General features: G+C 49.4%; 1 protein-coding gene across 16 annotated transcripts in view; it reads right to left on the bottom strand.

Moving 5' to 3' along the window:
* Nucleotides 1–2,267: 2,267 nt before the first annotated feature.
* The window catches only part of TMEM44 (transmembrane protein 44), a 34,021-nt gene continuing 12,699 nt past the window's right edge, over nucleotides 2,268–23,589 (bottom strand). For 4 of the 16 annotated variants that reach the window (XM_073895280.1, XM_073895319.1, XM_073895321.1 and 1 more), the window contains 4 exons: nucleotides 22,482–22,586; nucleotides 17,366–17,524; nucleotides 8,333–8,415; nucleotides 3,730–5,905 (listed from right to left, as the gene is read on the bottom strand). In XM_073895280.1, the coding sequence (XP_073751381.1) occupies nucleotides 5,756–5,905; nucleotides 8,333–8,415; nucleotides 17,366–17,524; nucleotides 22,482–22,586 (497 nt within the window). In that variant the 3' untranslated portion in view covers nucleotides 3,730–5,755. Of the gene's footprint in view, nucleotides 2,366–2,661; nucleotides 2,999–3,729; nucleotides 5,906–8,332; nucleotides 8,416–8,445; nucleotides 8,479–17,344; nucleotides 17,525–17,554; nucleotides 20,715–22,481; nucleotides 22,587–23,589 lie in introns of those variants that run through there. The other 12 variants (XM_073895303.1, XM_073895292.1, XR_012379013.1 and 9 more) reach the window with 12 other exon arrangements.

Genomic DNA, 23,589 nt, shown 5'->3' with positions numbered 1-23,589 from the left:
GGGTCGAGCCCAAGAGCCTACATTTGAACAGGTATCACACAAATCAGAGCTTTGGGATAGACATATTCACAAAGTGCAATTACTAGTCAGAAGGAAAGGCCTATGGAATAGCTCTTTTATGGCCAGGCTATCTCTGGTAAAGGCTAAGATGGCTGCAGTGGATGAGGGCCCTTTGTCCCGTTGTGGGTGTCCCAAATCCCTCAAACTTGCACTGGAGATGCTCCAAGTACTAAGACACCTGCAGGAAGAAAGGTTAACAGGGGCGCCTGGGTGGCTCACTCAGTTAAGCGTCTGACTTCAGCTCAGGTCATGACCCCAGGGCCCTGGGATCGAGCCCCACATCAGCTCCCTGCTCGGCGGGGAGTCTGCTTCTCCCTCTCCCTCTGCCTGCTGCTCTGCCTGCTTGTGCTTGTGCTGTCAAACAAATAAATAAAAAAACTAAAAAAAAAAAAAAGAGGTTAACAGGATGAAGGGTAAGGTCAAGTCCAGAGTAGAGGAGTGGAACTTGCCAGGCTGCCTTGAAGGAATATGTGAATTGGACCAGGCTGGATTCAGAAGCTGGAAGCTAGTTTAGGAGTCACCGAGGAACCCACGGGGCTCCGGCACTGGAGGATCCCACAGCAACCTGCAGGATGTGAAGACAGTTCTTAATACACAGTTCTCAACACACAGGTGGAGCTGCTCCGCCTCATTAGCCCGCTCATCGGGGAAGCTGGAGACAGTCCAGCTAAGAGAAAAAAGTATCCTCCTGGAACTCGAGAGCCAAAAAGCATGTTTGAAATCAAACCTAGTGAGAAAACTACTAGAACAAGCAAGACTGGTAGAAAGAGGAAGGAAGGGGGGAGGGGGAGAGGGAGGGAGGGAGGGAGAGAGAGAGAGAGAGAGGAGGTAAGGGAAAAGAAGAGAGAGAAAAATGATGGTTGCTTGAGAAGCAGGGCTGTTGAGGGCGGAGGGGAGGAGCAGGGCACTGTTGTTTTTCTTCATAAACGTTTTGCTACAACCTGATTCTTAAAAAAAAAAACAAACCATTACCCTTTTTAAAAAAAATTTTTTTAATAGATTTTATTTATTTATTTGAGAGAGAGAATGAGATAGAGAGAGAGCACGAGAGGGAAGAGGGTCAGAGGGAGAAGCAGACTCCCTGCCGAGCAGGGAGCCCGATGTGGGACTCGATCCCGGGACTCCAGGATCATGACCTGAGCCGAAGGCAGTCGCTTAACCAACTGAGCCACCCAGGCGCCCACCATTACCCTATCTTTATTTAAAAAATATTTAAAAGCAAAGACGAGAGTGATTTACAGTACACCATAGAGGACGTCAAGTGGTCTAACTACATTAGGCAAGGTAACATCATCTCAGCACGATCCCCTTAACACACCAGCGGGGCGAGCGACACACCGGCAGCCCCGGCTCGGCCGCTCTCCTGACCCCGGCGACCCGGCGATCCCCGGGCGCGGCCGCGGCGAGGCGGGAACCCGCGCGCGGCGGGACTCGCGGGAGGCGGGGGTTGCGCAGTGCGCACGCGCCGAGCCGCGCGGTGCCGTCCTTCCGGAAGTGCCCCAGCGGCGGTTTGAGCGGACCGCGGGACTGCGGGGCTCGGCAGCTTCTCGGGAACGAGGTCGGCCGGATTCAGTTCTGATCGGGCCAGCAGCAGGGCTTCAAGAGGGGCAAGAGCCCCTGACCCCCACAGGGACTAGGCCCTGCTGCAATCGCAGCTGCAGACCCTGAGGACCCCGGGAGAGAAGAGCAGGGCCTTCTGCCGCCAGTGCCGGCTGCTGGTGGAAAATTTCCGGCGGAATCGGGAGAGTATGATGCATGCTCCAAGCAACAGCTTAGTTTGAAGTGAATCTGAAGGCACTTAAAAGTTAACGCGCTGTTGAAGTGTCCAACCCAGAAGCAGCAGTCCAGGATGCCTGGTGCCTTGTTTAGCTTTCTGAGTTTGGTAAGGAAAAAGCAAAGCAGATGTTCTCCAAATCATTCGATTTAGCACCATTTCTTGAACTTCTTTCTTGTTTAAGAACGCCCCTCTCACCTGATGGTGACCTTTGGATTAATACCAGATAGGATGTGTAAACTTGAAGAGATCTTTGTCAGCATTGTGCTGTATCTTGGCTTATTTCAAGGCAGAGCCTTCTCTGCCAAAGCATCGACCTGAACGTTGGGGGAAAAAAAGCAATGTAAAGTCGGAGAGAGTAGAGCATGCCCGCATAGTTGGAGAATGATCAAGTAGGCGCAGAAAAAGAAGTGGAGACAATCTTGAAAGTATTCTGAAGTCAGTCTTGAGACACTCCTAAGACATCTCTATCATTTCCTCAGTCGATACAGATCCTTTTTTTCCCAGTGTGGACAACATTTTTCATGTATCCTTCAATATAAGAGATGGTTTAGCAAGAATGAGACTTGACCAAAATAAACTGCCAATCAATAATAGAGCCTCTTAATAAAAAAACTAAATGAATTCACCAGAATGCCCAAGTGTGGAAAGAAGGTGGTGTATAGTTTTCGGTTTTTCCGTACTGGAAGGAATCTGCAAAATTTTTAAAGGTCAAATGCTATGATCCCTTCATGTTACAAAGACAAATTTTTATCTTAATTGGATAGCAAAATCCAAACAGAAGTATATAGTACACATTGAATCCTACTTTCAAAGTAAATCTGAAATGTCTTAATAGGGTTTGTAAAGATGTCCGTCTTCTCTGGAAAACAAATTCAGTGGCACATTCATAAAAGGGAAGAAAGAAATCTGGCCTAACTTTCATTTTGCAGATGAGGAAACTGTGACCCAGAAAGGAAAATGACTTGACAAGGATCACACTGAATCAGATCTGGGAGCTAGAGCCCAGCCACGTGCCTTGGCTGAGTACCTCTCCTTACTCTGCTGGAGCTTATACCCCATGGTAACAAACATGATGTGAGTGTGGCATCAGGTGTTGCTCACAGATCTCTTCAGCATACTGAAGTGCTGGCAGGAGATGCGGAGATCGTGGTTCTTCTGGATCTAGGACAGGATTTTAAGAAAGTCTTAGTGATCGGAACTCTCCCTAAAGGATACAGACTTTGGAATACAAAATAGTGAAATCTTTTTTTTTTTTTTTTTTTTGGAGGAGCTTCAGTGGGGGCTAGATAATCATTTATAAGGATTGTCGAGGGGATTCAAACCTCTGAAGACCGTTCTATTTGTGGGTCTGATATTTTTGGTTACTAACAGCCTTTCAGCACATAAGTGGCCAGCAAGTATAGGGAGAAAGGAAACTAAATCCCTTTCAAGGTCTACTTTGAGTCAGGCGTTGTGTGTTACGCGGTTCATGGATGTTGATTTACTTAGTCTTCACAACAAGCTCTGTAGATAGGGATTCTGTTTACCTCAGTTCACAAAGGTTAGGTAACATGCTCCAAGCCATGGAGATAATAGGCCGCACAACTGAGGCCCTAGTATACCGTCACTCACATCCAGATGAGTGGGCAGATGATTACAGTTTGTTTCCCAGCCTCTCCCCCTTATAGGTAACCCCCTTCACTGTGAGTCTTCAGGGCAAGTAACTCCCATTATCCTCCTGGTCTGACAGGGCTGAAGCTGCAGTGGAGGCCCAGGGCAGGGACTCTCCAACTAGGAAAAAGGCATTTTGATTGGCACCTCTTTACAAAGGCTCCAGGGTTCCAGAGCTTTGCATAACAGGCAGATTCTTATTGAACAAGGAGGCCAGAGTTGGCTTCCAAAATTTTCAGTTTAATAGTTCACTCTGGCTGAAGAGACTTGGGATTCAGCTTTGGACAAGACTGGACCACAACATGGGGAACTGGTTTGTGAAGGAAGGCTGGGACAATGGGAACTAGGGAGACAGACAACCTCTGGGACTCAAGTAGTTTGTGCTGCTCAAATCAGTGAGACTGTTCCATGTTCTTGGGTCAATGGCCATTTCCATCAAGACCCAGCCAATTTCTGGTGCCCCCGGGACCGAGGGCCAGCTTCCCTTTGAGGAAGGGAGGATATGCAAAAGGTAAACTCCAGAGATGGTATCCTATCCTCACGCCTTGCCTTTCTAAAGATGAGCCCTCCTTCTGCTCTGCTGTTATCACTCCAATTAAATATGTTCTCCATATTCATACTGTGCGCATGACTACATTTCTGCGTCCTGAAAAGCCGTGGCCTACCAGAGGCATGTCAGTCACCTTCCTACTCTGGTATCGGTCATGGCTACCAAGTACTAAGTGCCAACTCCCTTGCCTCCACGGTCTGATGCCTTGCCAGCCTCTTTACCATCTAGCCCAGACTGCACCATCCATCCCGGCCACATCAGAGTCCTCCTTCCTGGACTGGATTCCATCCTTCCCTGTGTCCAATCCTCTGTATGATTTCTTCTGGAATGTGCTCTCTACCCCATCCCCCACTCAAATCTTTATCTTCTAAGAACAGCTTCCGTGGTTAAGATCACCAAGCAAAACTGGCTTGGGGCGCCTGGGTGGCTCAGTCATTAAGTGTCTCCCTTTGGCTCAGGTCATGGTCCCAGGGTCCTGGGATCGAGCCCGGCATCAGGTGCTCCACGGAAAGCCTGCTTCTCCCTCTCCCACTGTGTCTCTGTCTGTCAAATAAATAAAATCTTAAAAAAACAAAAAACAAAAAACTGGCTTTAGCAAACTCCATTACAAGACACCCAGGGATCAAAGCAGTTGGATAAAGCGGATAAATAGGGTGGCTTTAAGGTCCCTTCTAGCTCAGAGGCCACTCAAAAGATTAAGATCTCCACAGAGATCTGTGGAACCCATCTACTTCCCTGAGGCACCCCCTTCTTCATGCTGCTGGCATTTGCACTACCCCTTTGGAGAAACGGCAATTGCAACTGAGTCACATAGGCTCCAAGGGGCCAGCCAGGAGCAGAGCCATGTTTCCTGTCTCTCAGTTGCCCTCATGGCTGGCTTTGGTGGCTGTGCTGGGATTCAGACATCTCTGTGCTCCACAGTGAGATGCTTCAACTCGATCATGATTTATTCACTCCAGTGTCCCTCCACCCTTCCCCTTTCCCGTGATCACAGTATCAAAATAATCCTAAAATGAGATGGCTGTGCTTGAATTTAACACCTCCCACGGTGCCTCTTACCCTCTGCCTGCTTTCATGTTAGCTCCTGAAGCAGACCGTCCCCCTCACCTGCAAACCCTGCCCAGCACATACCCTGGCGGGTTGGAGCAAGTCCTGGTACCTAGAGCAATTAACTTTTCTTGCCCTTTCCACACCTGTGATCTCACAAACTTCTGGTTGACCAAGCAGTCCCACCTTCAACTTCTAGCAGAAAACTCAAGTGGCTGACTGGGAGGACAGGAGCCAGGTCCCATGAGTACCAGTGGCCATGTCCTATATCTCCGGCATATGGGCCCACCGGTCTCATCTCCTGGGCTTAGCCAGGTCTTGCAGAATGGGGCTCTATGGAGACCCAAACACATGAGCTACTTGTTAGATGAACTCCTTCCTGGCACCTAGCAGATATTCAGGGTATGGTTGAATCTGAAGGGAAAAGGAAGAGAGGGCCCAATGTCCTTTAGATGAAGTTTTCTACTTCAAAGCGAGAGTGGTCTGGGAACTTCTGATCAGAACAAACTGTGCATGTCCAGGTCTGTCTACGGGACTGAGTCTTCGCTCCATTCTGAGCCACGATGCAGAGCAGCCAAGCTCAGTGACAGCACCTGGTTCCTCACTTTCATGCGCCGCCTCTGCGGAAGCTGTGATTCCTGCCATGGGTGTCACTGCAGGATGATCCCTGCTCAGTTCCTGACAAACGCTTGACTGGGGGCTCTGAGGTGTTCCTCATCAGATATCAGGGCCACTGGGCCCATGGAGCTCCTATGCACCTGGGATCTGAGCATCTCCATGTTGTCTTTGTTCCCTTCAAGGTTTACGTCTTCAGGGTCCCACTGTGGAGAAAAGACACAAATGGTACCTGGATGGAACAGATGCTTCTCACCTCTTACAAAGCCACCGCCGCCGCCGCCGCCCCCCCCCCCCCCCCCCCCCGCTAACAACAGCTTCCAGTCCTGGTTCTCATGACCCAGGCACAGACCAGGAGAAACAGTAAGGGCAGGTTAATCAGGCCTGCATTTCTAGGACCTCATGGGACACGTTTAACTTTAGAGCAAGGAGTTAATGGACAACCACCTGGAATGGACCAGCCCCACTTCCCACCCCCCTTTTCCATCTTTACTCTAGTGAGAACGAGTCATTTTATCCCGAGAATGCCCACTTCCATGCCTAAGTCATTCCTGGAATAGACCAGGCAAATTCAACCCATTCTTTATGGCCCAGGTAAGTACCTCCTCTTCCAGGAAGCCTACTCTGACTGCTTTCACCCACTGAGCTCTCACACCCCTCTTTCTTTGTTCTGCCCATACCGTTCATTTGTAGCTAAGCATGGGCACCACCTGGTCCTTTCAGGTAGACGATGAGCTCCTTAAGAGCAGGGCACCGGCCTGCCCCTCCTCCCCACCATGCCATTTCCTCTAAACTCGAGGCACAGCAGGCTTGTCCAAAACAAGCAGTTAAAACTTAATTGAGAATGGTGGTCACTGCGGTGAATATTTTATTATTCTGACTCACACAAGTATGGGAAAGGTTAGGTGTAAAAGGTTGAAAAAAGAGAAGCAGTCACATATGCATTGATGACACGGTTTGCGAAGCCCTCCTATTGTTCTTCATGTGACCAATGAGAGAGAGAACTTTGCACATGGCCAAGAGCGGGGACTTCTTGGTGAGTCCAGCCACGGAGGCAAGTGGGGCTTGGACTCAAGTCCTCCTTCTGCCGCTAACTTGCTTTCTCTTCTTTGGGCCTCAGTTTCTCCAGGGGTAAGCTAGGGTGTTGGATCAACACTAAATATGACCTCTTTAAATTCTGAGTTTCTGTGACTGATAACTCGGGTGACAAGGTCACATTTGACAATAGCAAGAGACCCAGGAAAAAGCACAGGAAAAGACGTGTCCACCTGGGCCAGATGACCTATCTGGGCAGGGAGACAGGCAGTCGTGGTACGAACTCCCAACAAAAACACGCTGCCGGCAGCTCAGACTTAAGCTCAATCCAACAGTCCAGTCTTAGGGGTCTCAGATGAGGTCTGCAGGGCTCCCTGAGCCACTGAGAGAAATGCCCACACCATGCCAGTTATAAAATACAAAATGTGGCTTTGTTTTGAATAGAAAGGAAGAGCCCAATTCAATTAGTGATTTACCCATAACGGAGTTTTACTACTTGGTGACTAAAAAGAGCGTCATGTTAAAAATGCCACCCCCTCCCCAGTAACCCCGCAGGCCAGGTACTAAGCTGATCCGGTTGGTGCAGCTTGGCTCCCGCACCTGTCTGGGGCTGTGGCAGCCCCTTCCAATACTAACTTATCTACGTGTGGTTGCAGACTTGGGGGGGCAGATAACAAGCAAAGCCCCAGTCAAAGAGCTCCCCAGCCCTTCAGCCTCCATGGCCCAGGTGCCCAGTAGCGGAAGTAGGGGCGTGTTCCATTTTTTGAGGATGGATAGTATGCTTTTCGATGAATGCCGATTTCAGGCCGAGGCCCATGTTCCAGATCACAGCTCTCAGAGTGGGCTGTGGATCAACCTCACCTGAAGTGCCCAAGGTGTTCGTTAAAAAAGACGGATGCCGGGCACCCGCCCTCGACCCTCTCTGGCTTGGGACCTAAGGTTTGACATTTTAACAAGCGCCTAGGGTGATTTCTAGCCGCTGCAATATTTCAGAATCACCGCTCCAGCTCCCGAAAGCGCTTAAGAGTTGGTTCTTGCTACTCCTGACCAACTCAGCTGCCGCCAAACAGCCAGCCTCTTCGATCGAGTGCACTCTTTGAAGTGGGTTAAGCTTATGAAAACATTTTAAATGTCTTCCTTCTGAATCCCCAGAGTACTGCGTTTTGAAGCCTCATCTTAAGCAATAAAAACATTGCTGGAATCCGGGCATAAAGAAAATCTGAGCAAAGGATGATCTCCACTCTTACCAGGAGGAATCCTGGGAGATGACAGGCACAGGTGGTTGGCATAAAGCAAGCTCAGCTCTCCCCTGCAGGCCAGGGAGGCATGGAGACAGCGCCAGCGGCCTAGGGTCCCAGAATGACAGTGTGGGGGGATGCAGCCACCCCCAGCACCACTACGACCGCTAACCTGCAGCTACTCGGCTTGTCCCTGGGCTTTTGTTCCAAACCATGCTTCTCCTTGGGTTACACATCTTCTGAGTCCCTACCAGATGGCTGGGCAGAGCAGAAAGAACTCTGAACTGAGAGAGGCTGGAAAATCCCCTGAGCCTCCGACTCCCCTCTCGTTTTCATTTTTTTTTTTTTTTTTTTTTTTACCGAAAGGAACGTAGCATGGGCCCGGCCATCCAAGGAGGGCTCACAAAAACAGCAAATGGAATCAAGCCACAGGGACGTTCCTTCTGGAATAGAGAGAGTATGATTGTCCATACCTGCTCCGAGTTTAGGGCTTCCCAATACTTCTGCTGCAGAATAAAAAGAGAGATGGAAACAAGTGTTGGCTAGATTTTGCCGGCATCACAGAGCAGAGCGGAGCAGAGCTCAGCGCCAGCCCAGTGAGCGAGGTGGTAGGGCCCTTCAGTGATCTGGGGCCAGAGGAGAAGCTGACTTCAGCAAGCAGAAAGGCAGCAGCTACTGGTGGCTACAATTTAGCTAAATGATCACTAGGATAATTGTGGTAATTAGGAAAGGCTGCAGGTCCTCGGAAAAATTACAATCTATACAATATTTTAAAATTACTATTATCAGAAATTATTATTATTATCAGGCATAATAATAAATCTTCCATTTATTAACCACATGGCTGAGATGAGTCAACTCAAACCCATAAAACTAGGAGAGATGCAAATAAAATCCCCTTGAAAATACAGGTTATTTGCTACCAGCCAAGATTCATTTTTAATTAGCCTTTACTGCATGGGTGGTTCCACCCCAAGGCTCAAATATGTCTGACTCAGGTTCTTGAAGGGTGCATGATGGGCTGCTCTTGTTTGTTTGGCAGCTCACGCGGTTGTTTGGAGATGTGTGTTTCTGACATACAGCTGTGAATCTACAGATGTGTGGTACACTGATCTCTCAGCGTCTGTTGAATAGCTGCTGATCCACACAGTCCACAGGATTTGGTGTTGTCACATTAAAACAAAGCCTCTACTGTTCAATTCTTTTAAATTTCCATAAAAAAAAAAACATTTTAGGGGCGCCTGGGTGGCTCAGTCGTTAAGCATCTGCCTTCAGCTCAGGTCATGATCTCAGGGTCCTGGGATCGAGCCCTGCATCGGGCTCCCTGCTCAGCGGGGAGCATGCTTCTCCCTCTGCCTGCCGCTCCCCCTGCTTGTGCTCTCTCTCTCTCTCTCTGACAAATATATAAAATCTTTAAAAAATTTTTTTAATTTAAATTATTTTAAAAATTATTATTTTTTAAATTAAAGGTCCAGTGTTTTTTAAAAAAGTAATCTCTATGCCCAATGTGGGGCTCCAACTCACAACTCTGAGATCAAGAGTTGCATTCTCTATTGACTGAGCCAGCCAGGCGCCCCTTAAATTTCCATTTTAATTGTAGATTTTCAACCATACGCCAATAAAAGAACATCTAATGGACACACCTGTTTTATTTGATCTAGCTCCCCAATTTTTTTTATTTGTTTAAGTATTTTAAAATAAATAATCTCACCTGTAAATATTTCAGCACGCCTCTCATAAATAAGGGCATTAAAAAAAACCCCTAAGAACAGTGCATTATTAGACCCAACAAAATTAGTGATAATTCCATAGTATTCATCTTTTAATGACATCCTGCTGCGGGAGGGAGACATAAACTGGAAAAAAAGAAACCCACAGAACTGAAAATAAAAACAGGATTAATTGGAGAAGATATGAAATTACTAAAATGATCATTCTACACACTGCAAATGACAGAAATGTTGGGAGGACGTAGGGGTTGAGAAGTGAAACAACTTTTACAAATGAAACAGAAATAAAGAGAAAAATGAAAGAAAAGTTGCTTTTACCTTTCTTTAGAAAATACAGATGTTCATGCAAAATAGCAATTGTAATCTGATGTTACCACAGTGAGTGGCTGTATTTGTTAAAAAAAAATTATTAAATGCAGTGTGACATACTGGAAGAGAAAAAGAATATTAATGGAAAAACTGGTGACATCCCAATAAAGTCTGTAGTACTTAATAGTAACGTACTAGTGTTAATTTCTCAGTTTTGCCAAAAGCATTCTTGTGTAAGATGTTAACATTACAGGAAACTGGGCAAAGGCACGCAGGAACTTTCTGTACTACTTTTGCAACTTTTCTGTAAATCTCAAATTATTACAAAATTTAAAAAGGTTATTTAAAACCAAGCAAACAAACAGGCCCAAGAGTCCTCCAACTGGATTGATAAGAAAGCTTGAAACTTCCTTTCCCAATCTTCAACATCAGTCTAAAATTTAAGAAGAGTGCCCTCTAGCGGCAGTAGTAGTGAGGATTTCTTTTTAAAGTTAACGTCTTGAGCCAAAAACGACAATGTGCCCAAGGAGGGCAATGAACCCAAATGTCTGAGAGATCTCTCTCCACGTCCCCAAAAGTGAAAATAAATAACATTTTCTGGTGCTTTCCCCATTTCAAGAGCAAAATGTGTTAATTTCTGTGCAGAAATTTTTTCAAAAAATAAATTCTACCCCATAATTCTCCTCCAAAAAAGAGCCTCCATGAACAGTTACTGAATAGCCCTCTGAAATACACATAAACACACACACACAAACCAAAATGTGCAAATGGCTTTTCTCCCTTAACATCTGTGAGCATTACCTCATGTCTTTTTTTTTTTTGAGATTTTATTTATTAGAGAGAGACACAGCAAGAGAGGGGACACAAGCAGGGGGAGTGGGAGAGGGAGAAGCAGGCTCCTCGCTGAGCAGGGAGCCCGATGCGGGGCTCGATCCCAGCACCCTGGGATCATGACCTGAGCCGAAGGCAGATGCTTAACAACTGAGCCACCCAGGCGCCCCATTACCTCGTGTCTTGAAATTGTCTTTAGGACCATGATTCTATCACCGACATGAACCACAGCATGTAATATGTCAGTTCAGCTCCTTTCTAAAAGCACACTTCTTTGTGCTTCTGAAATCAAAGAAGCAACATGTAGCTTCCCATCTACAAAGCATGGGGTAACTTTTCCTTTTTTCTGAAGGCTTTTGAGGTATGTCCTAGCCGTTGAGGAAACAGGGTCACTTTCCAGGCTTACATTTTAGACTTCGTCCTCTTGCATTTAGGGAGAAGTGACTTTTCCCAAAACTGGGGAGGTGACGTGGTATTGGACTCAGGACCGATTACAGAGTTTTTTTGTTTCTTCTAATTATAAAGTGTTAAACACTGGCCAGGTACATGCCAGCTATAATTCTCTCCCAGAATTCATTAAGTAGATTTCCTTTTGACCTGGAGCCTTACAGACTTTAAAAAATTACGCCATATGCTTCCAAATGGCACCCTTTCTATTTCTCTAGTTCATTAAGCTATTCTATAGCACTTACCATAGACGGAGCAGGGTTTCACTTCCCCACGCATTCCTTCCTCCTCTCCACCTGCCCAAACTCCAGAATACACTTTTACACTTAAGGTCATGGTGTTAGGCAGCCCAGTCCAAAGCTGGGGTTTCAGAGTGAGCATCTGTGGGAACAGTGCTCTTCACATCCCGACCTTGGCAGAGACTCACCGCCCTCCCTGAAATCATTGTCTCCACTTTCAGAGTAGGTCCAGAGAAAGGATGAGTGCAGTCCCACTGATACCATGGCCAGAAGGCCCAGAGTGCGTATCCAAGCCCACCTCCAGCCTGCTTTCCTATGTGTAGCACACCAGCTGCCCCTACCTGATCCTCCCAGTCACCCTGTAATATAGGCAGCACAAGTCTCAAGATTCCTATGTACAGAAGGAGAAACTAAAACTCAAGAAGTCCAGTGGGGGCCCAAGGCTGCCTGGCAGGTCAGTGAGAGCCCAGAGAAGCCCGAGTCTGTGCTGTGTCCTGCACAGCCCATTTCCCTCTGGGGCCCAGGGGAGCCTCCCTGCTCACCCGGGGGGAACCAGCTGACTGAACACACATTCCAGGAAGTATTCTTTCTCATGGTCTCGCTGCAAGTGGCGCCAGCTCTCTGGGAAGGACACAGATCCGTGGAGGGCAGAATCCATGTCCTGAACTTGATTTTGAACTTTGGACTTACTGGAATGTTCTGGCCTCCTTCTTCATACTAACATGATTTTCTTCTAAAATTAGCACTTTTATAGCCTATTAATATATATATTTAAAAAATATAGGTAATAAATTTATACACAAATATAAATTTATATATAATATACATTTTATAAAAAGTTAAATGTTTCATTATATGTACATGTGTGTACATATATATACACACATACATATCATTTTTTTCCTTAAAAGAATGATTTGGCCTTAAGAATGGCAAACATCCAAAGGAATCTGTCCTGGTCTGCTGGTGCTGGAAGCAGGGTTTAGAGAGGGAACAAGCAGTCTTGGTTGTCAACAGGTTTGGGCACAGAATTAGCAGGGACATACAGGGACCTGACCCTCTTCAAATAGAGCACTCTGGTGTTCGGGCCCGTTCTTATGCCCCACACACGTACACACAACAGACTTTGTTCCAAAGACAGAAACAGCCTCTTTGCAAAATTTCTACAAAGCTTCTTCCACCAGGTCTATGGCATTTTGAGGGAGTACAGAGGGAAAAAAGACTAAATACTCTTTCATCACAAAGCTGGACTTAAATCTTTTCTTGCATCCCAGTGGGGGGGGGTGTGGAGGAAAGGAAAGGAAAAAGAAAAGAAAAAGGAAAAGAAAAGAGGAAAGGGGAGGGGAGGGGAAGGGAGAGAAAGGAAGGGAAGGGCTTCAAAAGGCACAGGAACAGTTTCAACACTGGAGGCAAGTCAGGGGCTGGCTGCCCCAGAAAGGGAAAAGGCCACTCCCGAAAGCCCTGTCCTTCTGGGCTGCGGCCCCCACTGTAGACACGCAGCGTCTGTTCAGTCGGCCCTCGGATGGCTCTGCAGGGGCAGGGCTGCCTTGTGCTGAGTGGGTGAATGAGTGAGCAAATGAACGAGTGGATCCTGTCTCTGTGGAGCATGCCATCTCTTGGGCAGACGTCCAGAATCCCACACAGTCCAAACACATGGCCTCCCTGCAGGGTCACAGGTCACACTGACGGCTCTGGCATCATTCATCTGGCCTGACCAACCCAGCCCTGCACACTTGAGGAAAGGTGAAAATAATCCAAAGTCTCCCTCCATGTGAGCTCACCCGGCTTATCGGTCTCTGTCTCGGCCCTTCTCCTGTTCTGCCACCAGTGCATTTACTTGCAACCCCCAGTGTTTTCTCCTATTAGGGCATTCCCTGAACACCCAGGGGAGTACAGGGGGGGCAGGAAGAGTCCTGGACAGAGAGTCGGGTTTCTCATCTGTAAAATGGGAATGCAGGATAAGCCTGGTCCTGCATACCTCCCTGGGTAGGAGTCCCTGCCAAGGCAGTGCGGTGTAGCAGTTAACAACAGGGGTTTCAGAGCCAGACAGAGCTGGGGTCAAACCCCACGCCTGCCCCCTATTATTATTATTATTATTACTATTAACGTTTTCTTGGGCAACTTACTTAAACTCACTGAGTTCTAGTCCCCTCTTCTGGAAAACAAGAATAACAAAGGTAGGGGCACCTGGGTGGCTCAGTCAGTTAAGTATCTGCCTTCGGTTCAGGTCATGATCCCAGGGTCCTGGGATTGAGTCCCGCACTGAGCCCCGCATAGGGCTCCCTGCTCAGCGGGGAGCCTGCTTCTCCCTCTGCCTCTGCCCCTCCTCCACAAGCTCTCTCTCATGTGTTTTCTCTCTCAAATAAAGAAATAAAATCTTAAAAAAAAAAAAAAGAATAACAAAGGTACCTGCCTCGGGGCTGTTGGAGTGCCTGCCGCTTGTAAAGTACAGAGCACGCAGTGTCTGGCATGTGACCCACACGTCGTCAGTGTCAGCGATGACAACCATCATCCTGACTGATGGATGTGCAGGCACAGAGTGAACTAGGTGCTGTGGGGACCCCCCGCCCCAGCCCCCCCGCCTCCCCAGCACCGCAGGAAGTAGTATTCACCCCAGTCAGTGTGTGCCTGGCACACGGACATAAAGCCACCATCTGAGAGTTACAACATCATAAAGGACCACAGGAGAGATAAACACATCACCTCAATGACACAGAGGGGCTCCCAGGCCTCCACGGTGGGGAGCTGGAATGCATTCACTTAGGGGTCTGAGGGGACAAGCAGAAGCCATCAAGACAGACAGACAAGGCCACCTCAGGGGAGTCCAGGGGAGATGGGCAGGGTGGCGCAGCCCGAGAGTGGGGTCAGATGCCATGGCTGTCTCGGCCTAACGCCAGCAAAGATTTGAACTGTGCAAGCCTGAGAGCAAGAAGTCATAAGCCAGAGGCAGTGCTGGACTGAGGCTCTGGCATCGGTCCCCAGGCTTCAGTCCCTCAGGAGTGTGGTCTGGGGGAGTAACACTCTCATCTGTGACCAAGTTACCCCATGCCTGCCACCCTGTGAGGTGGGCTCAGGCCAGCCTTCAGGCATTTTTCTTTCCAATTCCCATGCTCAGAAAATATGTGCCAAGTAAGTGACCAAACGGGCAGGTGAAGTGCTAGGTCACTCACCTGCCAAGAGACACCTTCTTGCTCATATTCTGCCATCAATGAACTGGGATCTTTAAGGAATATTGCTTCAAAAACCAGGGGACCCTGTCAAGCCTGGACAGTCCCACCACCCAGAGGCAGCCGTTGGTTGGTAGACTTGTGGGGTAATTTCAATTTTGTTCTTTGCATTTTCCAAATGTTCCACAACAAACATGTATTACTTTTAAGAACAGAACAGGCAGACAACCAGCAGGCCCAGTGGAACCCACAGCGGACAAAAGCTCCACTGTCTCCTGCTCATCTACTGAACCGTCTGTGTTGGGAGTTTTCCAATTCCGTTGAATCTGTTAGTGTATATATCTAGTGGAATTCTAAGTTATTTCTTTGCAGGTCTCAGTAGCTTTGTCATTTGTGGTGTGTGTGCTTTTGGGAGTGAAGCCGGAGGACTGTGTCGTGGGCTGGGGCAGGTGAGCTTCAAAAACTGTATTCTTTTCAACATGGGCAAAGCCTTCCATTTGCCTAATTTAAAAGTGTAACCCTGTCCCCTTGGTACTTAGATAGTTTTAAAAAATCAATGGCTAGAAAACCACAGGTTGTAAAGAACGGGGGAAGGCCAAGGACCACAAATCACTGAATGGCCCAAACCTGCCACGGAGACAAAGTTCTCAATTTTTCAAGGTCACTGTCCAATCCTTACCTCAACTTTGGCTGCCCCTGTTTCCACAGAGCAAATACTGATCCTGGGTCTCCTCAGGCCCTCCCTGACTCATTGACTTATCTGGCTTTCCTCCTCACTGAACACACTTGGCCGTCAGGCTCATTCTGCATCCATCCCCCCTAGCCTTAGATTTCTGCCAAGACTGAGGGATGCAGGCTGCCAAGCCATGTGCTGTGGGTGTCCTACAAATTCTGAGACTGGATCCAGGAAATAAACATCACCAAAAGACATGGGGATACATGGGCCCCAAACGGTCCTCAGTCTGGTGCAGAATTCTTCACTCAAAACCCAGCTTTCAATGGCCCGCTGTGTTCTGGAATCGAGGGGCAGAGAAAGGTAAAAGTGGCTCAGGCCCTACTCCTAAAAAGTTCATGCCCAGCCTGGTGGGGAGATACGCCCCTACAGCTCATCAGATGACACGGCGAACAATGGAAGTTGTGTAAGAGAGGTGTATGTTCTGGCACCCAAGGGAAGGAGCCATTAATCTCATATGTGTGTGTGTTGTCGTCGTGAAAGTAACATCACCCAGCAGGTGGCATCTGGGTAGGATTCTGACACATGGGCCAGGGAGAACCCCAGGGAGAAAGGCCCAGAGGCCTAGGTACAGGGAACAGTCTACTGCCAAGGTGGACATCGAGGTGATAAGGGTGGGGGGTGATCCCATGAGGCTAAGGTAGCGGTGAAAGGTCTAGAACCTCACATTAAAGAATCTGGGGCACCTGGGTGGCTCAGTTGGTTAAGCGACTGCCTTCAGCTCAGGTCATGATCCAGGAGTCCCGGGATCCAGTCCCGCATCGGGCTCCCTGCTTGGCGGGGAGTCTGCTTCTCCCTCTGACCCTCCCCCCTCTCATGTGCTCTCTCTCTCTCTCATTCTCTCTGTCTCAAATAAAATAAATTTAAAAAAAATCTAAAAAAAAAAAAAGAATCTGGACTGTATCCCACAGATCATTGGCTCTGAGTCGTTCCGATTTTGGAGTTCACAACAAGTTGGACTCATCCAAGATGGCTAACTGACTATTTTGCCAGATAAGGCCATTACAAAAGCCAAAACCAAAAACTCAACACCAACTACCACTTGCTATTATCATCATTTTATAAAAGGGCATTTTAACTCCAAGAGTGTAGAAGACAAACCCAGGGGGAAGGACAGTCCTCCTTTCCCCACCCAAGCCCTGCCAAAGACAGCGGACACTCTCCTGTTGCCTCCACACACCCACGACACCGTCTTTGTTCTCATTTTCCACAGGCAAAGGGAAACTTTCTCCTAGAACCGGGCCGGGAGCCACAGCGGGGGGACGGACAGTGACCTAACAGCTTGACCCGAGAGTTAGAGCCAGTTGTGGCATCCAAAATATGACCTGTGTTTTCTTCACAGATCTGAGGTGGAGTTTGCTGAAGTGCCGTGCACGGTGCCCAGCACAGGGCTCCTGAGTACGAGACCCTGAGAGCTCCAGGCCGGTAGCTGGTGCTCCTCCGGGGGAAGAGATGCTCCATGGTCAAATGGGTTCAGGGAACACTCCGACTGTGAAAGTTAATCACTCATGCGTTTAATTCTGTAAGACTTGAACATGCAAGTGACTCTAAGACGGCACTGCAACACGCCCTGTGGCCCTGACTCATTTGACCAAGGAAGCTCTTCTCAGCCCCGCCCCGCGTGCGCGCCTTCGGGGGCGGGAGCACCATGCAGGCTCGTTCACCGCTGCGCGCCTCCGGGGGCGGGAGCACCATGCAGGCTCGTTCACCGCCCAGCGGGCGTGCGCGCCTCCGGGGGCGGGAGCACCATGCAGGCTCGTTCACCGCCCAGCGGGCGTGCGCGCCTCCCGAGGCGGGAGGGCCGTGCATGCTCGTTCACCGCCTAGCGGGCGTGAGCTTAGCGTGGGCAGCCTCGAGCACAGCAGTGCAAGCGCCGCGGGGGCACGGGCAGGCGGCAGTGAGTGATAGCCATGCACCTGGAGGGCGGCAGCGTGTACCTCGAGGTCCGAGTTGATGGAGGAGACCTCGCAGGAGCTGCTGGAAGACACACGGGCCCGGATGACCTGAACGGGAGGGTACGAGGGGGGCTCCTGCAGTGTGGTGTCTCCAGGGCTCATCTGTCCATCGCCGGGCAGCCTGGTGGTGCTGCAGCTTGCCTGCAAGGTGTGTGGGAAAAGGCAGGCAGGGAGACTTAGCTTGCTTTATTTTTGAATTGTCAAAGCATTCAAATACTCCAGTATTGAAAGGGTACAAGGGGCGCTGGGTGGCTCAGTTGGTTAAGATCTGCCTTCAGCTCAGGTCATGATCTCAGGGTCCTGGGGTTAGCCCCACATGGGGCTCCCTGCTCAGCCGGGAGTCGGCTTCTCCCTCTGCCCTTCCCCCCACTCATGCTCTCTCTCTCTCAAATAAATAAAATCTTTTTTAAAAAAGGTACAAAAGGGTGTAGAATGCAAAGTCAGCCCCCACCCTAATCCCGCAGCCACCCAGGTCTTCCCAGGGGCAGCCAGGACTCGGGGTCCTGTGCATCCATCCCGATAGTCCATCCATACCAGTCAAATGCAAATATACAGCTCCCCTAGTTCCACACACAGTGGCAGCACATCTACACTCTCCTAGGCACCTTGCTTTTTCTCACTTCACAATATGTTCTGGAGATAGTTCTATAGCAGAGGCTTTGTTGCTCTTTCTGTTCCTTTCGTGGCATCGTGTAGGTGTTCCCAATCTGCAAAACCTGTCCTCTACTGACGGACATTGAGGGCGTTCCCAGTCTCTTGCTTTTACAACACTGGCTGCAGGAAATTCTACTGTACATTCAAGGTTTCAGGGTACTTAAAGGATACATTTCTAGAAGCGGAATTCCTGGATCAGAGGGTATGTACATTTGTAATTTGGAGAGCTTCTGCCAAAATGTACTGCATGGCCTCATACCCACCAGCAGCTCGGGAAGGTAAAGGGAGGAAGAAACTTGCAAGATTTCCGTCCTTCCGTCAGTCCATCCACCCATCCATCCATCCATCCATCCATCCATCCATCCATCCATCTCAGAAGAGAACTTCCCCCCACAGGGCTCAGGGGGCTCGGTCGGAGATCCTCAAAGCCCTGCTGGCTGGGGCTTCAGAACCAGGCAGGATTTGGGTCCTTCCACTGACACACCACAGGGGAACAACCTGCCTTCTAGAGCCACATCTTCCACAACAAACCGCACACCTTGGCAAGAAATGCCTCCTCCTTGAGTCTCAGTTTCCTAATCTAGCAAAGGGGGTAGTAGTCCCTGCCTTGCCTCCTTTGAAGGGGGGGGGTCAGAGGGCTCAGGTGTAAATGCCCCAGACACATGAGAATGGCTACTTGTACTGGACCCCAAATGACGCAGACTCCAGGCCTGGATGCATCAGGCGCAGGGTTTCACGCGAGAGCTGGCTAGATAGGCTGGGGGGGTAGGGGGCACAGGTCCCCCAGGCAACAACAATAGAGTCTGTGAATTCCTCAGGGCACGACCACACCTGAATCAAGAGAGAAAATGAGTTTTCTTTTCTTTTCTTTCTTTCTTTTTTTTAGAAAATGAGTTTTCAAATGCTCCAAGCCATGATCCCCATGACCCCATGGCCCTCAGCCTCTGAGCTCAGCCTGAACCCAGGTGCATCTCCTGGAAAACCTCTCCTTAGGACCAGCGAGCGCCCGGGAGAGACTGCTGGGAAGACAAGTGAGCATCCCTGTGGCCTTGTTGTCCACTTCCAGATGGCTGGGCAGACAGGACACACAGCGATGCACATGGCACCAGGGGACCTATTTCACCACAACCTTGTCCCCTGGGACATTGCCATGAAAAACAAAAAATTGGCTAACTGAGCAGGCATGAAATGAACACAGAGAACATGTTCTCCTTAAAAAAAAAGCTCGGGGGCGCCTGGGTGGCTCAGTCATTAAGCGTCTGCCTTCAGCTCGGGTCATGATCCCAGGGTCCTGGGATCGAGTCCCGAACTGGGTTCCCTGCTTAGCGGAGAGCCTGCTTCTCTCTCTCCAACTCCCCCTGCTTGAGATCCCCCTCTCACTGTCTCTCTCTGTTAAATAAATAAATAAATAAATCTAAAAAAATAAAAAAATAAATAAAAAATAAAAAAAAGCTCAGGTCCCAGGATCAGACAGGCTTCATTTGAAACCCATTCCTGTGCTTTTTTAAGTATGAGATCTTGGGCAAGTTACTTAACCCTCCCTGCACCTCAATTTAAAATCATAATACAATGGTTAATCATTCAATAATAACAATAGAAATAATAGTTATGAGAATTTGCATTAATAATAATTTAAAAACCAACCATTTATCAAGTGCTTACTTGGTGTCAGACATTATGCCAAGTAAGAGGTAGTGTTGCCTAATGGTCAAGTGCACAGACTCGGGTAGAGATAGGTCTGAATCCTGGTTCTGCCACTGACAGATTGTGTGACCTTGAGCAAGTTGTTTAACCTCTCTGTGCCCCGTTTTCCTTATCTGTAAAATGAGGTGGGGGGTCGGCTGTGAGGTTTACATGAGTTCATGTACACAAAGCACTTAGCCCAGAGGGAGCATTTCTATGGTTGGTTACAGAGCACTTAGTCCAGTACTCTAAGCACCATCTATGACCAGCGTAAGAAGCATCACGGAAGCGATGGCTGTTATGACTGTCTCAAAGACTGGCAAGTAGTTAGCCCTCAATAAACACACTACTGTGGGAGTGGTGGCCCTGGAGCCCAGAGAAGCTGCTTCCCGTGCCACGGGGAACGGGGCCTGCAGGCTGGCTGCTGGGAGCTGTCTCAGCGACATCACTGCCCTCTGGTGGACACAGAACGAAGAAGCCAAATGGGACTATTTGCTCAAAAATGTGCTGCAGGTGGCCTCAATGGAAGAGAATGAAGGAGGGACACACTTTTCTTTTCCCGGAGTCTGTTCCGCGGCATGAATCCACTCAAGATTCAGGTACTGGGAGGGTTAGAGTGAATGCAAGTTTTGCACTATTATTTTTCAGAAGTTCGATGATTTAAAAATTTCTAGCGTAAAACGTTCCCAGATGCTGCTGGGGTTCCCTGTGCTCTCTCCCCAGACTTCCCATCCTAAGAAGGGTTTTATGGCCCAAGTGGGCTCTTAACTGTGAGAGTGTGCTCTCAATCTCTCTGAACGCCACTGACGTCCTGGGGTTACTTGTGCCCCCTTTCCAAGGAACCACAACAAAGAGTAATAAAACCTATCTTTCAGGCCCAAATCCTGAGCACCAGCCCGTCCCTCGGGCAGCTGAACGGGGCCGCTACTAATGAGCTCCGTGCCACGCTCCAAACATCCAAACAGCCTTTACCGAGGGCCTCACGCACCAGGGTCTAGGCAAACAGGAGAGAAGGAGGCAAAGTTTACATCCCAGCAGGAGACAGACAACCGAAGTAAAAGATAGTGAGAAGTGCTTTGTAGAGTACTTAAAAGCAGTAAAACGGAGAAATATGATAGAAGGGTAGAGGCTACTTTTGAGTGTGTAGTCGGGGATGGTCTTTGAGAAGGTGACATTTATTTTATTTTAAAGATTTTATTTGTTTTTTTGGGGAGAGGGAGAGAAAGATCAAGAGCAGGGGGGAGGTGTAGAGGGAGAAGCAGACTCCCTGCTGAGCAGGGAGTTCATGGCGTGGTTTGATCCAAGGACTCTGGGATCATGACCTGAGCCGAAGGCAGATGCTTAACCGACTGAGCCACCCAGAGAAGGTGACGTTTAAACGGAAGTCCGGAAGACCAGAAGGAGGCAGCCATATAAAAGCAATTAGGAGGAAGAGCATTCTAGGCACAGGAATGGAGAGAGAAATCCTAGGCAGCTGGGAAGAGTGAGTGAAGAGGGAAGAGAATAGGAGAGAGTTGGGGAGGGAGCGAGGGCTGGGCTCCGGGGTCTCGCAAGTCTGTGGAACTTTAGATTTTTTTCTGTATGAGATGGGAAGCCAGGGGGCTTCAGACCAAGGAGGAACACGATGTAGTTGCCCCTTCTGGCTGCTGGCTGCAAGTGGAGGGGGGGCAAGGTGAACTCCCGAGAAGGGGATGAGGGAATGAGGTAGGAGGCTGCTGGCTCTATTGTGAAAGCAGTATGTAGGATACTCACAGCTGGAGTGCACGTGCAGTGAGGGGGAGAGAAGAATCTGGGGCTTGGCCAACTGCATGGAAGAGGATGGGGGAGGGGGAGGGCATGGCAATCCCAAGTTCCGTTCGGACACGGCAAGGGTGGGGTGCCATGTGGTGACCCCGCTGGGAGGGGACAGTGTGGGCACGCACGCTGGGGACAGCAGCGAGAGCTGGCCCCAAGAGCTCTGGGACTGCGGGCCTGGGCAGGCAAGCAGGCCGGGAGGAGGGAGCCCTGCGGGGACAGAGCCAGGGTGCTGCAGCCTCGGGGGCCAGCCCGCCCTCAGGGGCCTGCACAAGGTGGCAGAGAAGCTGGGAGCACCGGGGCTCCATAAATCCGAAGCAGCCAGTGGCCAAGTGTGTTCAATCCTAACCAGGACAGAGCCGACCCAGGATTTACGGACTTGGAGGGGGCTGGAAGTCTTAGTGGGTGTGGGACGAGGGGGTGGGCTTCCTGTCACCTCTTCCCATCTCTTTTCTAAACTTCTTCCTCCCGAGGACCCTCCGCGCACAGGCTTAGGACCTCGGGAGTCATCGGGAGCGCTCAGCCTCCCTCGGCCTCGCAAGCCTCCACTCAGTCTCCGCCTCTCCCCCTGCCCCAGCCTTGGTTCAGGCCACACCACCGCTCTCCTGGACTTATAGCTGTCCCTCACTGACGGCCTTGCTTCTATCTCCTCTCGCCTCGTCTGCCCCCCAATGCTGCCTGAGTGACACCTCTGAAAGGCACCTCTGCCCCTGAGTCTCTAGGCCTGATGCCTCCTGGACTCCTGCCCCTCAGGAAGACAGGCTCCACAGTGGGACGATCTCTCTTTTGCCTCCTCTCCAGCCTTTCACCCGTCCCCCACTGAGGCCTTGGAGAGCTCCTTCCTCCTTTTACATGCTTTCTTGCCTCATCTTGCCCACCTGCAGCTCAAGTGTCACCTCCTCCAGGAAGCCCTCCATGACTACTTCCCACCCTTCTGGACCCTTGGCTGTGGCCCACTGCCACTTACCTGCTGCACCGGCTCGATGGTCAGCTCCAAGTAGCGACTGATGGCTGCCATTGTCCTGAGTGATTTGCAGGGTGGTAGTGTAGTGAGAGGCACCCAATCCGAATTCTTTCAAGCAGAGACGGGGAGACAAAAACAGAATTCTTAGGAGATATTTTCCAAAAACAAAGTCCCATTTTCTTCAAAAGAATCCCTAAAATATTTTTTTCTGTTCTTTCATGGTACATTTCACTTTCTGCTTCCTATGTTATCTCTCTCTCTCTCTTTTTTTTAAGATTTTATTTGTTTGAGGGGCGCCTGGGTGGCTCAGTCATTAAGCGTCTGCCTTTGGCTCAGGTCATGATCCCAGGGTCCTGGGACCGAGCCCCGCATCGGGCTCCCTGCTCAGCGGGAAGCCTGCTTCTGCCTCTCCCAATCCCCCTGCTTGTGTTCCCTCTCTCACTGTGTCTCTCTCTGTCAAATAAATAAATAAAATCTTAAAAAAAAAAAGATTTTATTTGAGAGAGAGAGTGAAGGAGGAAAGAGCACAACAGGGGAGAGGGTCAGAGGGAGAAGCAGACTCCCCACTGAGCAGGGAGCCCGATGCGGGACCCGATCCCGGGACTCCAGGATCATGACCTGAGCTGAAAGCAGATGCTTAACTGACTGAGCCACCCAGGTGCCCCTCCTTTTTTTTTTTTTTTTTAAGATTTTATTTATTTATTTGAGAGAGAGAGAATGAGAGAGAGCACGAGAGGGAAGAGGGTCAGAGGGAGAAGCAGACTCCCCGCCGAGCAGGGAGCACGATGCGGGACTCGATCCCGGGACTCCAGGATCATGACCCGAGCCGAAGGCAGACGCTCAACCATCTGAGCCACCCAGGCGCCCCCAGGTGCCCCTCTTAACTCTTTCTTTGAGGTCACAGTAGGCCAGTGGTTCCCAAATTTTGCTGCATAGTGGAGTCACCCGGCATGTTAAAAACAAAACAAAACAAAACAAAAAAACCCCTGATGCTGAGCTTTGCCCACCACCCCCCAGCAGACATTCTGATTCACTGGTAGGGATGTGACCTGGAGTTTCAAAGCCCCCCAGATGATTCTAAAGTGTGGCAAAGTCTGGGAACCACTGCAGT

This window comes from Callorhinus ursinus, unplaced genomic scaffold (assembly GCF_003265705.2).
Source record: "Callorhinus ursinus isolate GAN/ISIS: 27379988/994484 unplaced genomic scaffold, GSC_fseal_2.0 scaffold1, whole genome shotgun sequence".
Taxonomy (NCBI): Eukaryota; Metazoa; Chordata; class Mammalia; order Carnivora; family Otariidae; genus Callorhinus; species Callorhinus ursinus.
The sequence above is the reverse complement of the archived record's forward strand: the minus strand, read 5'-3'. Positions and strand labels throughout refer to the sequence as shown.